Source organism: Hylobates moloch, unplaced genomic scaffold, assembly GCF_009828535.3.
Source record: "Hylobates moloch isolate HMO894 unplaced genomic scaffold, HMol_V3 SCAFFOLD_5, whole genome shotgun sequence".
NCBI lineage: Eukaryota > Metazoa > Chordata > Mammalia > Primates > Hylobatidae > Hylobates > Hylobates moloch.
Genome location: NW_026652280.1, coordinates 87,694,874 through 87,711,275, shown reverse-complemented (window position 1 = coordinate 87,711,275; position 16,402 = coordinate 87,694,874). Strand labels below are relative to the sequence as shown.

General features: G+C 44.8%; 1 protein-coding gene and 2 pseudogenes across 2 annotated transcripts in view; 1 reads left to right on the top strand and 2 right to left on the bottom strand.

Moving 5' to 3' along the window:
- CPT1A (carnitine palmitoyltransferase 1A) overlaps positions 1 to 16,402 on the top strand; it is a 100,950-nt gene that overhangs the window by 62,826 nt on the left and 21,722 nt on the right. For both annotated transcript variants that reach the window (XM_032153723.2, XM_058439033.1), the window contains exon 13: positions 3,230 to 3,346. In XM_032153723.2, coding sequence (XP_032009614.1) covers positions 3,230 to 3,346 — 117 coding nt within the window. The remainder of the gene's footprint in view (positions 1 to 3,229; positions 3,347 to 16,402) is intronic.
- On the bottom strand, positions 11,487 to 13,174 carry LOC116810703 (ATP synthase subunit a-like; annotated as a pseudogene).
- LOC116810702 (cytochrome c oxidase subunit 2-like) lies at positions 13,206 to 15,618 on the bottom strand (annotated as a pseudogene).

Here is a 16,402-nt window from a genome sequence, read left to right as displayed (position 1 = left end):
GTTCAACGACTCCTCACCCACTCGAATACTGGCATACAACAACCATCCCAGATAATTATATATATATATATATTATATATATTTTTTTTTGGTTTTACCGTGTTGGCCAGGCTGGTCCCAAACTCCTGACCTCAAGTGATCTACTTGCCTTTGCCTCTCAAAGTGCTGGGATTACGGCATGAGCCACCACACCTGGCCTTGACGTTTCTTTTTATAATATTGTGTCTGTCTATTTTTTCCCCTAGAGATAAACAAATTCTGGTGCCAGTTTTTTCTTGCAAAGTCTTCACACTCACCCTCCTCTCTGCCTGGCAGACTTTTCCCCCTGGCTTCCCCTGGCTCCTGGCCCCCTCAGGTCTTCCTTAGGCCTCAGCTGACCTCACTTCCCCTAGGAATGGCCCTGTCCTGCTACCCGCTCCCAAGACTAGGTTAGGGGCTCGTGTCTCATCTGCCTCTGCCGCTTTCAATTGTCTTCCCTCTGGTTGGAGTCTTGGCAAAACCTCCAGCTGCTCCTTCAGCCAAGGGAGGTTTTCTATGTAGGAAAAAGGATAAAAAGGAAAAAAACAGAGTGCTCTAGGCTTTAAGACACCAGTATGACCCTAGGACATTAATACCTGATAAAAAGCAGCCAATATCAAAAAGGCTTTTCACCACCACCAGGGTTCTTTGGTGATGCCGACAAAAGCTGAGAGAGCCTTTTAGCTACAGAACGCATTGAAGATCAAGCTGCCTTCAGTGTCTCTGGACATGGCAAGAAGGCACGCTTTAATAAATGTCTGCACAGCATAATAGCCCAGGCTTGTTATACCCCAGGCCAAGGACTTCCCGAGTCCCATATATGCCTAAGAGCTGTTGTTTGGCAAAAGAAAAAGAGTCAGGACCATAGGCAGCTGGATCACACAGGGTACATTTATCAAGTAGAGAAATCTACTGGATATTTACAAGATCAGTCTTGTTTTTGAAAGTTCTCCAGATAAGGATAAAGGGATTTCATCTTAGACCAGGGTGGCCATGTAGAAGTAGTGGTGTTTAGCTGTTAGCGTCCAGCAGACAGGATGGCCTGACTCCAGGGGACCCTGGCTGGGGGCTCATGTGATCCAGACACAAATGGGGACTGACCTAGTCTCACATGGAGGCCCAGTGCAGTCCCTTAAAGACAGATCTAGTGAAACTTGAATCTGCTTGTTCTTGTTCTTGTTCTTGTTCTATTTTTATTTTTTATTTTTTGAGACAGGGTCTTGCTCTGCCGCCCAGGCTGAAGTGCAGTGGTGCAATCTCAGCTCACTGCAACCTCCAACAACTCCTGAGTTCAAGTGATTTTCCCTCCTCAGCCTCCCAAGTAGCTGGGACCACAGGTGTGTGCCACCATGCCCAGCTAATTTTTGTATTTTTTGTAGAGACGGGGTTTTGCCATGTTGCCCAGGCTGGTCTCGAACTCCTGGCTTCAAACAATCTGCCTGCCTCGGCCTCCCAACATGCTGGGATTACAAACATGAGCCACTACACCCGGTCTTGCTCTTGATTTATTTCTGATGTTTCTGTGTCGGGCTCTTCTGGAGCTCCGACTCAGAGCAGGTGGAACCTGATCGAGTCTGTTCCTTCGCTGGCTTAGGTCAGCCTGGATCGTGACCCCCACGTGTTAGCAGAGCCTTCCACCCACCCCGCCCCCTCACCAGCCGACAGTCACCCTGACCTTGTGTTGTTGTTTTACCTCCCTCACTAGAATGTAAGCTTCCTGAGCACAGGGATTCCTCTTCTAAAAAAACTTAATTTTTTTAGTTGAGATATAAGTCACATACCTTAAAATCCACCCTTTAAAAGTGTACAATTCAGTGGTTTTTAGTATATTCACGACGTGCTTGCGCAACAGTCGCTACTTAGCCTCCCGAGTAGCTGGGATTACAGGCGTGCATCGCCACACCCACCTAATTTTTGTATTTTTGGTAGAGGCGGGGTTTCCCCTTGTTGGCCAGCTTGGTCTCGAACTCCTGACCTAAAGTGATCTGCCTGCCTTGGCCTCCCAAAGTGCTAGGATTACAGTTGTGAGCCACAGAGCCCAGCCTTATTCTGTAATATTTTTATCACCTCCAAAAGAAACCCCTCATTCCTTTCTCCCCCAGGTTCTTGATAACCACTAATCTTTCTGTGTGTATGTATGTGCCTATTTTGGACATCTTATATAGACGGAATCATACAATATATGGTCTTCTATGTCTGGCTTCTGTTTTCTTTTCTTTCGCTTTCTTTTCTTTCTTTCTTTTTAGAGACAGTGTCTTGCTCTGTCGCCCAGGCTGGAGTGCAGTGGCACAGTCATGACTCACTGAAACCATGACCTCCTGGGCTCAAGTGATCTTCCCACCTCAGCCTCCTCAGGAACTGGGACTACAGCCATGTGCCACCACACCTGGCTAATTTTTTAAATTTCTTGTAGAGATAAGATCTCACTATGTTGCCCAGCTGGTTTGGAACTCCTGGCCTCCAGCAATCCTACCACCTTGGCCTCCCAAAGTGCTGGGATTACCGAAGTGAGGCACCGTGCCTGCCTGTTTCTTTTCACTCAGCATAATGTTTTCAAGGTTCAATACGTTGTAACACGTACCTGGAATTCATTCCTTTCTAGGGCTGGATAATATCTCATTGTATGGATTGACCACACTTTGTTTATCTCTTCATCAGTTGATGGGCATTTGTGTTGTTTCCACTCTGGCTATTATGAATAATGCTGCTCTGAACATTCTGTACAAGTTTTTGTGTGGACATCTATTTTCATTTCATTTCATTGAGTATATACCTAGGAGTGGAACTGCTGGGTCATACAGGTATATTTCACTTTTTAAGGAAGGGCAAGAATTCTTGTCTGTTTTGTTCACAAAACACAGTTCTTGTCTGCGCTGTCACCAGGGCTTGGATGCCGCTGGTGCTACAGTGGTTCCGACCCATAGTAGGTGCCCAATAAATACCGTTGAATAAATTGGCTTAGGTTTACTTGCCAGTGAAAGGAGAGCATCACAAACTTGAGCAAGCCCTTAGCCCTCGTCTGTCCTCTCTCTGTCACATCTGACATGGAGATAAGATCCACCTCATTAGGTGCTGAGCATACTGGAAGCGTTAACAGCTGTGGTTCAAACTTTGTAACATCTCTGCAAAGAACAACCCTCTGTTCATGTTGGAGGTGAATGTGTTTTATGTACCACTGTTAGTTTTAATAATTTTGTTCTATTTTTGACAGTATGTCATGTCCACTGACAGCCTCCAGCTGGGCTATGCGGAGGATGGGCACTGCAAAGGCGACACCAATCCAAACATTCCGTACCCCACCAGGCTGCAGTGGGACATCCCGGGGGAAGTAAGTCTGGATTATCCAACCATTGTTGCTTACCTGGGATGGGAAACACATTTGCAGTCTTACAGATGAATTTTCCAACTGTAGTTCCTGCCCTATCATGAGCTCAGTTGAAGACCACTGAGGCTGAAAATTGTTTGCTCAGGGATTTTCGTGAGGTCTGCGGGGCTGTCACAGCTCCTGCTGCCTCGGAAGCCTCGGTAAATATTTCTTCTTCAGTTTGAAGCTTCTGGCTAAGATTGTCAGTGTGATTTCCAGCTCAAACTTAACTAGACATCTACAAAATGCTCATAATCAAAAACTAAAAGCCAAAATCACATAGGTTAGAGCTGAAAGCCTCTAAATTGCTAATTTATAATTCTCAAAGTTTAATTCATTTTGGCACCTCTTAAACACGCTCAGAGGCAGCCCATTCACAGGAGCCCTTTTGGGAGGGAATTTTAGGGTTGCAAATACCAAATCCTAGTTCACTTAATCCAAGGAGAAATTCCCTGGAGTCCAAGATACCATTTTCTTTTTTTTTTTTTTTTTTTTTTGAGACGTAGTCTCACACCGTCACCCAGGCTGGAGTGCAATGGCGCTCAGCTCACTGCAACCTCTGCCTCCCAGGTTCAAACGATTCTCCTGCTTCAGCCTCCCAAGTAGCTAGGATCACAGGCGCCTGCCACCATGCCCAGCTAATTTTTGTATTTTAAATGGAGACGGGGTTTCCTCATGTTGGCCAGGCTGGTCTCGAACTCCTGACCTCGTGATTTGCCTGCCTCGGCCTCCCAAAGTGCTGGGATTACAGGCGTGAGCCACTGAACCCGGCCTACCATTTTCTTTTTAAAATTATTTATTTATTTATTTGAGACAGGGTCATGCTCTGTCATTTAGGCTGGAGTGCAGTGGTGTGGTCACAGCTCACTGCAGCCTCAACTTCCCCAGGTCCAGCAATCCTCCCACCTCAACCTCCCGAGTACCCGGGACCACAGGTGCATGCCACCACGCCCCGCTAATTTTTATATTTTTAGTAGAGACAGGTTTTCGCCATGTTGCCCAGGCTGGTCTCAGACTCCTGAGCTCAAGCAAGCCACCCGTCTGGCCTCCCATAGTGTTGGGATTACAGGCATGAGCCACCGCGCCTGGGCCAGAAATAATTTTCCACGTAGTGAAGTACTGTGTGCTGTGGTCTTAGCCCATTACTTCTGCTTGCCCTGTGGCCGCAGGGCTGGTGTGGTTCTGCAGAGAGCTGTAACCTCTGCAGAGTACTTGGGCTTAGAGTCCTGGTAGCTCACCAAGTCACTTACCACTTAGTTTTTAAAAATTTCTTTTAACAGACTTTATTTTTTAGAACAGTTTTGGGTTCACAGCAAAACTGAGTTCCCACACACCCCTCTCCCTACACATACACAGCCTCCCCAACTATCCACATCCCCAACAGAGTGATGCATTTGTTACAACTGACACACCTGCACCAACCAAGGTCCATGGTGGATTTACTGTTGGTGTTGTACATTGTCTGGGTTTTGACACATGTACAATGCCCTGTGTCTGCCATTACGGTGACATACAGAATCGTTTCACTGCCCTAAACATCTTCTGTACTTCGCCTGTGTATTCTTCCTTCCTGCTAGCCCCTGGCAACCACGAATCATATTCACTGTCCCCATAGTTTTACCTTTTCCAGAATGTCACACACAGTAGTTCCCCCCATTAGCTGAGGTTTCACCTTCTGAGATTTCAATTCCACGGTCCGAAAATATTAAACAGAAAATTCCAGACTAAACAATTCATGAGTTTCAAGTTGCATGCTATTCTGAGTAGTGTGATGAAAGCTCCTGCTGTCTTTGGATGGACGGTCTTTGTCGGTTGATATGCATGTTGGAGAGAATTTAATGGTAGGTTAGAGTGGATGTTCTATGGTTGGTTAAGGCGTGTTAGTACTTGCTTATAAGCATGTTGGGGTTGTTTGTATGTACGGTTAGTGGGTTATGTTCTACAGTTGTTCAAGTGATTATAGTACTGTACAATATTCATGGGGACTAGCAGTAATGTACGAAGTACATAGAGTTGTGGGAGAACGGGTTGGTACTGGGGTTGCACTCAAAACAGCTTCCACATGAGAATACAGAGAATAGTTTAAATTAGAATTTTAGCTTTGGGTGCTGAGGGTGAAGTTAAGTACTTTTTCTCTGAGTTGTCCTTGGAAGGAAGATTTCAGTTCCGGCTTACAAGACCGGTGTATTGGTTTATACTACAAGGGCAGGTTCATTTGAGTATTTTGTTTTCGATTAAGGAGGTGGTTGGTATCAGGATTAGGATTGTGGTGAAGTATAGTACGGATGCCACTTGTCCAATGGTGATGAATGGGTAGCTCACTGGTTGCCCTCCGATTCATGTGAGAGTTAGTAAGTTTATTACTAGGAGTCAGTACATGAGTTGGCTTAGTGGGCGGAATATCATGCTTTGTTGTTTAGCTGTGTGGAGTGCAGGGATTATTACTAGGATGAGGATTGATAGTAGGAGGGCTAGTACGCCTCCCAATTTATTAGGGACGGATCGTAGAATTGCGTATGCGAATAAAAAATATCATTCAGGTTTGATGTGGGGAGGGGTGTTTAGGGGGTTAGCTTGGGTGTAGTTATCTGGGTCGCCTGGGAGGTCGGGTGAGACTAGTACTAGGCTCATTAGTATGAGGAGGAGAAGAAATAGTCCTAGGATGTCTTTGGTTGTGTAGTAGGGGTGGAAGGCGATTTTGTCTGGCTGGGAGGAGATGCCTAAGGGGTTGTTTGATCCTGTCTCGTGTAAGAATAGTAGGTGTAAGGCTGCTAGGGCTGTGATAATGAAGGGTAGGATGAAATGAAAAGTGAAGAAGCGCGTGAGTGTGGCATTGTCCACTGAATAACCACCTCAGACCCATTGGACTAGGTTTGTTCCGACGTATGGGACGGCGGATAGTAAGTTTGTGATTACTGTGGCCCCTCAGAAGGATATTTGGCCTCATGGGAGGACATAGCCCATGAAGGCTGTTGCTATGGTTGCGAGTAGAAGGATAATACCAATGTTTCAGGTTTCTAGGTAGAGGAATGAACCGTAGTATAGGCCTCGGCCGATATGTAGGAATAGGCAGATGAAAAATATTGAGGCACCGTTGGCGTGAAGATAGCGGATAATTCAGCCATAGTTTACGTCTCGGGTGATGTGGGCTACTGATGAGAAAGCTGTGGAGGCATCTGGTGTGTAGTGTATGGCTAAAAATAATCCTGTAATGATCTGGAGGATTAAGCAGGCGCCTAGGAGTGAGCCAAAGTTTCATCATATAGAAATGTTGGATGGGGCTGGAAGATCGATAAGTGAGTGGTTGATTAGTTTTATTAATGGGTTAGTTTTGCATAGGGGAGTCATTGGTGTTCTTGTAGTTGAAATACAACGATGGTTTTTCGTATCATTGGTCGTGGTTGTAGTCCATGCGAGAATGATGACATATACTCTATTCTTGTTAAGTGTAGTTTTGGTAATGGGGTTTGTGGGATTTTCGTCTAAGCCTTCTCCTATTTATGGGGGTTTGGTGTTGGTTGTTAGTGGTGTGGTGGGATGTGCTATTATTTTGAATTGTGGAGGGGGGTATTTGGGCTTAATAGTTTTTTTAATTTATCTGGGGGGTATGATGGTTGTTTTTGGGTATACTACAGCGATGGCTATTGAGGAGTACCCTGAGGCATGGGGGTCAGGAGTTGAGGTTTTATTGGGTGTTTTAGTGGGGTTGGTAATGGAGGTTGGGTTAGTTTTATGGGCGAAGGAATACGATGGGTTGGTAATAGTGTTGAATTTTAATAACATAGGGAGTTGGGTGATTTATGAGGGAGAGGGGTCAGGTTTGATTCGGGAAGATTCTATTGGTGCAGGTGCCTTGTACGATTATGGGCGGTGGTTGGTAGTGGTTACTGGGTGGACATTGCTTGTTGGTGTATATATTGTAATTGAGATTGCCCGAGGTAATAGGTTATATAATTAGAAGGAGAGCTAGGAAAAGTGGAATGAGAAGGGAGAGGGAGTAGAGTTTGATTATGCCTTTTTGAGAAGAAATAGTGATGGAGGCAGAGATTTGGTGGTGTGAGATGGTTTTAGGTATTAGTTTTTCTAGTCAGGCCAGATCTAGTAGAAGTGATGCTAGGTTTTGGCTTATGGTAAGACTTGCATAGGGGACAGTGCGGTGGATGGTGTTGGGGTAGAATCCTAGTATATTGGAGAAATGGAATGCGTGTGAGGGTTTTTTTATTTTGAGTTTGTTGGTCAAGAGATAAAGGTCAAGAGCCGTTAGGAAGCCTAGGAGGGTGACACCTAAGGCCATTAGTTTTAGGTAGAGTGGGATTGTTGTTTGGGAAGGGGAGGTAGGGGGAATGCTGTTAATGATGAGAAAGCCTGCAAGGAGGCTTCCGATTGCTAGGCGTTTGATGGGATTTAGTAGGGTGGGGTTGTTCTCGTTGATGTTGGTTAGGGTTGGGAAGCGGGGTTGGTCTGTTAGGGTGAGGAGAATTATTCGGGTGCTGTAGGCGCTTGTTAGGGAGGTGGCGATGAGAGTTATGGATAGGGCTCAGGCGTTGGTGTATGATATGTTTGCGGTTTCGATAATAAGATCTTTGGAGTAGAAACCTGTAAGGAAGGGCATTCCTGTGAGTGCAAGGCTACCAATGGTTAAGGAGGTTGAGGTGAGGGGTAGTGTTTTAAACAGGCCTCCTATCTTTCGGATGTCCTGTTCATTGTTAAGGTTGTGAATAATGGATCCGGAACATATAAATAGCATGGCTTTGAAGAAGGCATGGGTGCAGATATGTAGGAATGCTAGGTATGGTTGGTTGATGCCAATTGTGACCATTATTAGGCCTAGTTGGCTGGAGGTAGAGAATGCTACGATTTTTTTGATATCGTTTTGTGTTAGAGCACAGATTGCTGTGAATAGGGTGGTGATGGCACCTAGGCATAGTGTAAGGGTTTGGATTGATTGGTTGTTTTCTGTTAGGGGGTGGAAGCGGATGAGTAGGAAAACTCCGGCTACGACCATGGTGCTTGAATGGAGTAGGGCTGAGACAGGAGTCGGGCCTTCTATGGCTGAGGGAAGTCAGGGGTGTAGTCCAAGTTGGGCTGATTTTCCCGCTGCTGCTAGAAGAAGGCCTGCCAGTGGGAGAAAGTTGGAGCTGGTGTTTAGGAGGACTATTTGTTGTGGTTCTCATGAGTTGGTGTGGAGGAGAAATCATGCTAGGGCTAGAATAAAGCCGATGTCGCCGATGCGGTTATATAGGATTGCTTGGATGGCTGCGGTGTTGGCTTCTTCTCGGGCATGTCACCAGCCAATGAGGAGAAAGGATATGATTCCTACGCCTTCTCAGCCGATAAAGAGTTGGAACAGGTTGTTAGCGGTAACTAGAATTAGTATTGTGGTGAGGAAGATGAGGAAATATTTGAAAAACTGGTTGATGTTTGGGTCTGAGTGTATGTATCATAGTGAAAATTCTATAATGGACCAGGTGACGAATAGTGTGATGGGAATGAATATTATGGAGAAATAGTCTAGTTTGAAACTTAGGGAGAGCTCTAGCGTTTGGGTTGCAGTTCAGTGCCAGTTTGAGATAATGGTTTCTTGGTCTGTGCATATGAATATTATTGTGGGGAATAGACCGATTATAAAGGTGGAGGCAATGATTATTTTTACGTAGTGTGGGTATGAGTTCTTTTTGTTGGGGTTAATAAGGGTGGCTGTAATGGGGGGAATTAGGGAGGTTAGAGTTAGAATGGCTATAGTGGTGTACATTGCTATTACTTTTATTTGGAGTTGCACCAAAATTTTTGGGTCCTAAGACCAATGGATAGCTGTTATCCTTTAAAAGTTGAGAAAGCCATGTTGTTATACATGGGGTAGCGAGTTAGCAGTTCTTGTGGGCTTTCCCGGTAAGCAAGAGGTTTCGAGCCTGTATTGTTAGATTCACAATCTAATGTTTTGATTAAACTATGTTTACAGGGAGTAAAGCCAGTAATGATGTTAGGGTTGAGGGATAGAAGGAGAAGGGGGAAGAGGTGTATAAATATCAATATATTTTCTCGTGTGAGTGAGGGTTTTATGTTTTTAATGTGGTGTGTAAGTGTGCCTCGTTGTGTTATGATAAATATATAAAGAGAGTATAGGGCTGTGATTAGTATGTTAAGTCCAGTGAGTGTAATAGTGGTGTTTGCTCAGGAGAAAGAGGCGATTAGTACAAAGAGTTCTCCTAGGAGGTTGATAATGGGGGGTAGGGCGAGGTTAGCAAGGCTTGCTGCGAGTCATCAGAAGGCTATCAGTGGGAGTAAGGCTTGAAGTCCTCGAGACAGGATTATGATGCGGCTATGAGTTCGTTCATAGTTTGAGTTTGCAAGGCAGAATAGCAAGGAGGAGGTTAGTCCATGGGCGATTATGAGGATAGTTGCACCTGTAAAGCTTCAGGGGGTTTGAATGAGGATAGCTGCGATTACAAGGGCTATGTGGCTTACGGAGGAGTATGCGATGAGGGATTTTAGATCTGTTTGTCGTAGACAGATGGAGCTTGTTATGATTATACCTCATAGAGATAGTATTAAGAAAGGGTAGGCTATGTGTTTTGTTAGTGGGCTAAGAATAAGGGTGAGCCGTATTATGCCGTAGCCGCCTAGTTTTAGGAGTACTGCAGCGAGCACTATTGATCCAGCGATAGGGGCTTCAACGTGGGCTTTGGGAAGTCAGAGGTGAAGTCCGTAAAGGGGTATTTTTACTATGAAGGCTATTATGTATGCTAGTCATATGAGATTATTGGATCAAGAATCTGTTAGGCTTTGGGAGGAAAGGGTTAGCAATACAATGTTTAGTGAGCCTAGGGTGTTGTGGGTGTGGACAAGTGCAATGAGTAGGGGAAGGGAGCCTACTAGGGTGTAGAATAGAAAGTATGAGCCTGCGTTTAGGCGTTCTGGTTGATTACCTCATTGAGTAATGATAATTAGAGTGGGGATGAGTGTAGTTTCAAAGAGGATATAGAATATCATTAGTTCGGTGGCGGTGAACGTTATAATTAGTGAGACTTGGAGGGTAATTAGCATGGATAGGTAGAGTTTTTTTCGTAGAAGGGATTCGTTGGATAGGTGGTGTTGACTTGCTATGATTATTAGGGGGAGTAGTCAGGTTGTCAATATTAGGAGAGGTGTGGTTAAGGGGTCGGAAGAAAAGGACAAGGAGTAGGTAAATAGGTTGCTGTTGGTTTGGCTAAAGAATAATAGTGGGATAGGGCTAATAATTAGACTGTGGGTGGTTGTGTTAATTCAAATTATGTGTTTTTTAGATAGTCATGTTAGGGGTAGTAGTATGATGGTGGGAATAACTAGCTTTAGCATTGGAGCAGGTTTAGGTTGTGGATATGGTCTAGGCCGTATGTGTTGGAGATTGAGACCAGTAGGGCTAGGCCCACTGCCGCTTCACAGGCAGCAAAGACCAATAGGACGACAGGCATAATATTGATTAGGAGGGAGTGTGTGTTTAAGGCTATAAGGGTACTCATGATGAATAATGATAGCATCATTCCTTCCAGGCATAGTAGGGAGGATATCAGGTGTGAGCGGTAGATTAGTATGCCCAGGAGTGAGATAGTGAATGCCAGTATGATGTTTATGTAGATGAGAGGCATTTGATAAGTATGGTTGCCATAATTTAATGAGTCGAAATCATTTGTTTTAGCTTAAACTACTTACCAATTCAACCCAGTCTAGTCCCTTTTGTGATCATTCGTAAGCTAAGCTTAGGACTAAAATGGTGATTAATGTAAGTGATGACGTGATTGTTAGCGGGGGGCTCGTTGTTTGGAGGGCTCATGGTAGGGGTAGTAGTAGAGCGATTTCTAGGTCAAATAGTAGGAAAGTGATTGCGACTAGGAAGAATTTTATGGAGAATGGGATGCGGGCGGGGGATAGTGGGTCAAATCCACATTCATAGGGGTTGGCTTTTTCTATGTAGGTGTTGAGCTGTGGTAGTCAGAATGTAATAGTTATTAGTAGTAAGGCCAGGAGTGTATTAATTATTAGGGCTAATGCCAGGTTCATTACTCTTTTTCGAGCGTTATCGAAGCTGGTTAATTGGAAGTTAACAGTACTATTTATACTAAAAGAGTAGGATCCTCATCAGTAGATGGAGACATATAGGAACAGTCAAACTACATCTACGAAATGTCAATATCAAGCGGCGGCTTCGAAGCCGAAATGGTGCTTAGATGTGAAGTGGAATAGCAGTTGGCGGATAAGGCAGATGATGAGGAATGTTGATCCGATAATGACATGGAGCCCGTGGAAGCCTGTGGCTACAAAAAATGTGGAGCCATAAATGCCGTCGGAGATGGTGAAAGGGGTTTCAAAATATTCTGAGATCTGCAGGAGGGTAAAGTAGGTGCCTAGCAGGATTGTGATAAGTAGTGCTTGGATTATTTGATTTCTATTGTTCTCTATTAGGCTGTGGTGGGCTCAAGTGATTGAAACTCCTGATGCGAGCAGTACTGAGGTGTTCAGGAGTGGGACTTCTAGGGGGTTGAGCGGGGTGATGCCCGTTGGGGGTCAGTGTCCTCCTAGTTGGGGGGTGGGGGCTAGGCTGGAATGGTAGAACGCTCAAAAGAATCCAGCAAAGAAGAAAATTTCTGAGGTGATAAATAAGATTATTCCGTAGCGAAGTCCCTTTTGGACAGGTATTGTATGGTGGCCTTGGTATGTGCCTTCTCGCACTACGTCGCGTCATCATTGGAATATGGTTAGCGCATTGGTCAGCATGCTTAGTGTTAGTAGAGTGGTGGAGTGGAAGTGAAATCATATGGCTAAGCCGGATGTTAGTAGGAGGGCTGAGAGAGCTCCTGTCAGAGGCCAAGGGCTGGGTTTTACTATATGGTAGGCATGGGATTGGTGGGTCATTATGTGTTGTCATGCAGATAGAGGCTTACCAGGAGTGTGAAGACATACGCTTGAATTAGAGCTACGGCAATTTCAAGGATTGTTAGTAGAGCTAAGACTGTGAAGATGATGGGAGTTGCGGGCAGGCTAATAGTTGATAGGGCTAGTGTGGCTGCTCCAATCAAATGTATTAGTAGGTGACCTGCCGTAATATTTGCAGTTAGTCGTACGGCAAGGGCTATGGGTTGGATAAATAGGCTAATGGTTTCGATGATAATTAATATCGGAATGAGGGGTGTAGGCGTGCCTTGGGGTAGAAGGTGAGCAAGGGTATTTTTGGCTTTAAGGCGAAAACCTGTGGCCACTGTGCCTGCTCATAGGGGAATTGCTATAGCTAAGTTTATGGATAGTTGGGTGGTTGGTGTGAATGAGTGGGGTAGGAGGCCAAGGAGGTTGGTTGTGGCAATAAAAGTAATTAGAGAAATTAGTATAAGGGATCAGGTTCGTCCTTTAGCATTATGTACTGTTATTATTTGTTTTAAGGTCAGTTGAATTAGTCACTGTTGGGTGGTAATTAGTCGGTTGTTGATGAGGTATTTGGAAGTAGGGATTAATAGGGAGGGAAATAGAATAATTGGTACTGCGGTGGGCAGGCCTAGAATTGTGGGGGTAGCGAATGAAGCGAATAGATTTTCGTTCATTTGTGTTCTCAGGGGTTGTTATGGAGTTTAATGTTTGTGAGTTTAGGGGAGGCGGGTGGGTGGTAGTGCGTGTTTAGTATTTTTAGTTGTATGAGGAGAAATAGTGCGAGGAGTATTGACATGATGATTGTAGGCCACACGGTGGTGTTTAATTGGGGCATTTCACTGTAAAGAGGTGACAGTTCTCTTAGTCTTTAACTTAAAAGGTTAATGCTAATCTAGCTCTACAGTGAGACTTACGGGAGGCAGGAGGCGGGGAGGGGATTATAGGGTGAATACAGGCCCTATTTCGAAGATTTTTAAGGGAATCAGTTCTAGGACAATTGGTATAAAGCTATAGTTGGCTCCACAGATTTCTGAGCATTGGCCATAATATACTCCTGGGCGTGTAGCGGTGAATGTGGTTTGGTTTAGGCGCCCAGGGATGGCGTCCGTTTTCAGGCCTAGGGAGGGGACAGTTCATGAGTGTAGGACGTCTTGTGATGTAATTATTATACGGACAGGGGCTTCAATTGGAAGAACCACCCGATTGTCGACTTCAAGGAGTCGGAGGTCCCCTGGTTCTAGAAACAATGGTGGGAGTATGTAGGAATTAAAAATCAGTCCACCGTAGTCTGTATATTCGTAGGCTCAGTATCATTGATGGCCAATTGCTTTGATAGTAAAGGAGGGATCGTTGATCTCGTCTGTTAGATAAAGGATGAGGAGGGATGGGAGGGCGATTAGGACTAGAATAATAGCAGGTAGGATTGTTCAGACGGTTTCTATTTCCTGGGCGTCTGTAATATTAGTGTTGGTTAGTTTTGTTGTGAGTGTTAGGAAGAGGGCATATAGGACTAGGAAGCTGATAAGGAAGATGATTATGAGGGTGTGGTCGTGGAAAGAGATTAGTTCCTCTATGATAGGGGATGTAGCGTCTTGTAGGCCTACTTGAGTTGCATGTGCCATTAAGATATACGGGGTTTGAACCTGTGATTTAACTTTGACAAAGTTATGAAATAGTTTTTCTAATATCTTTTTGAAAAAGTCATAGAGGTTATGGGGCTGGCTTGAAACCAGTTTTAGGGGGTTCGATTCCTTCCTTTTTTGTCTAGGTTTTATATAGACGGGCTCTTCGAATGTGTGATAGGGTGGCGGGCATCCGTACAGCCACTCTAGGTTGGTGGAGGGTTGTTCGATTATTAGAACTTTTCGCTTTGAAGCAAAAGCTTCTCAGATTATAAAAATTATTAATATTACTGCTGTTAGAGAGATAAATGAGCCTACAGAGGATAGGATGTTTCAGGTGGTGTACGCATCGGGGTAGTCAGAGTAACGTCGTGGTATTCCGGAGAGGCCAAGGAAGTGTTGTGGAAAGAAGGTTAAATTTACTCCAACAAATATAATGGCAAAGTGAATTTTGGCGTAGGTTTGATCTAAAGTGTAGCCCGAGAATAGGGGGAATCAGTGGACGAAGCCTCCTATGATGGCGAATACGGCTCCTATGAATAAGACGTAGTGGAAGTGGGCTACGACATAGTATGTGTCGTGAAGTACAATATCCAGTGATGAGTTTGCTAGTACGATGCCAGTTAGGCCTCCTACTGTAAAGAGAAAAATGAAGCCTAGGGCTCAGAGCACTGCGGCAGATCATTTGGTGTCACTTGCATGGAGTGTGGCGAGCCAACTAAATACTTTGACGCCAGTGGGGATGGCAATAATTATGGTGGCAGAGGTGAAATAGGCTCGTGTGTCTACGTCCATACCTACTGTGAATATATGGTGGGCTCAGACAATGAAACCTAGGAAGCCAATCGATATTATGACTCAGACTATGCCTATATATCCGAATGGTTCTTTTTTTCCTGAGTAGTGCGTTACGATGTGTGAAATTATTCCGAAGCCTGGTAGGATGAGAATATAAACCTCAGGGTCACCAAAGAATCAGAATAGGTGCTGATATAGAATAGGGTCTCCTCCTCCAGCTGGGTTAAAGAAAGTAGTGTTGAGATTGCGGTCCGTTAGCAGTATGGTAATGCCGGCGGCTAGAACTGGTAGGGAGAGGAGGAGTAGGACTGCTGTAATTAGGACGGATCAGACAAAGAGGGGTGTTTGATATTGGGATATAGCTGGGGGTTTCATGTTGATAATTGTGGTAATGAAATTAATAGCCCCTAGGATAGATGATACTCCGGCCAGGTGTAGAGAAAAAATGGTTAGGTCAACAGAGGCTCCTGGGTGGGAGTAGTTTCCTGCCAGTGGGGGGTAGACCGTTCATCCTGTTCCGGCGCCGGCCTCTACTATGGCAGAGGCAAGCAGTAGTAGGAAGGAGGGGGGAAGAAGTCAGAAGCTTATGTTATTTATACGAGGGAATGCTATGTCGGGGGCGCCGATTATCAGAGGGACGAATCAGTTGCCAAAGCCTCCAATTATGATGGGTATTACTATGAAAAAGATTATGACGAATGCGTGGGCTGTTACGATGACGTTATAGATATGGTCATTGCCCAGGAGATTGCCGGGTTGACCCAGTTCGGCTCGAATAAGGAGGCTTAGGGCTGTGCCTAGGACTCCGGCTCATGCGCCAAATAGCAAGTATAGTGTTCCAATATCTTTATGGTTTGTGGAGAATAACCAGCAGTCGGCGAACATTAGTGGGACGGGGTAAAATGGCTGAGTAAAGCATTAGACTGTAAATCTAAGGACAGAGGTAGGACCTCTTTTTGCCAGCCCTGAGGTGATTTTCACGTTGAATTGCAAATTCAAAGAAGCAGCTTCAATCCTGCCGGGGCTTCTCCCGCCTTTTTTCCCCGCGGCGGGAGAAGTAGATTGAAGCCAGGTTGCCTAGGGTGTTTAGCTGTTAACTAAATTTTTGTGGGTTTAAGTCCCATCGATCTAGTAAGGGCTTAGCTTAATTAAAGTGACTGATTTGCGTTCGGTTGATGCAAAGTGGGTTTTGCAGTCCTTGGGTGTGTTGCAGAAATTGAGTTTTGTTAACTTACTGAGGGCTTTGAAGGCTCTTGGTCTGTGTTTAACCTAAATTTCTATGGGGTGGGGAATGTAAGTGGGGTGATTGGTAGGAGAAGAGTGGTGAGGGTGATAAGTGTGGGGAGGAGAAATGTGGGTTTTATGTTTTCAAATTGTCACTTTATTTTTACGTTGTTGGATGTGGGAAATAGTGTGATTGAGGTGGAGTAGATTAGGCGTATGTAGAAGTATAGGTTGATGAGGGTGATGATGGCTATAATAGTTGGAATAATGAGGGTGCCGTTTTTTGTGAGTTCTTCAATGACAAGTCATTTAGGTAGGAAGCCGGTTAGTGGGGGTAGGCCTCCTAGTGATAATAGGGTGGATGGGATTAGGGGTAGTAGTCAGGTTAATTTGTTTCAGGAGCGGGATAATAGTAGGGTTGTGGTGCTGGAATTCAGGTTGAGTGCTAGGAATGCAGTGGTTGTTAATACGATGTAGATGG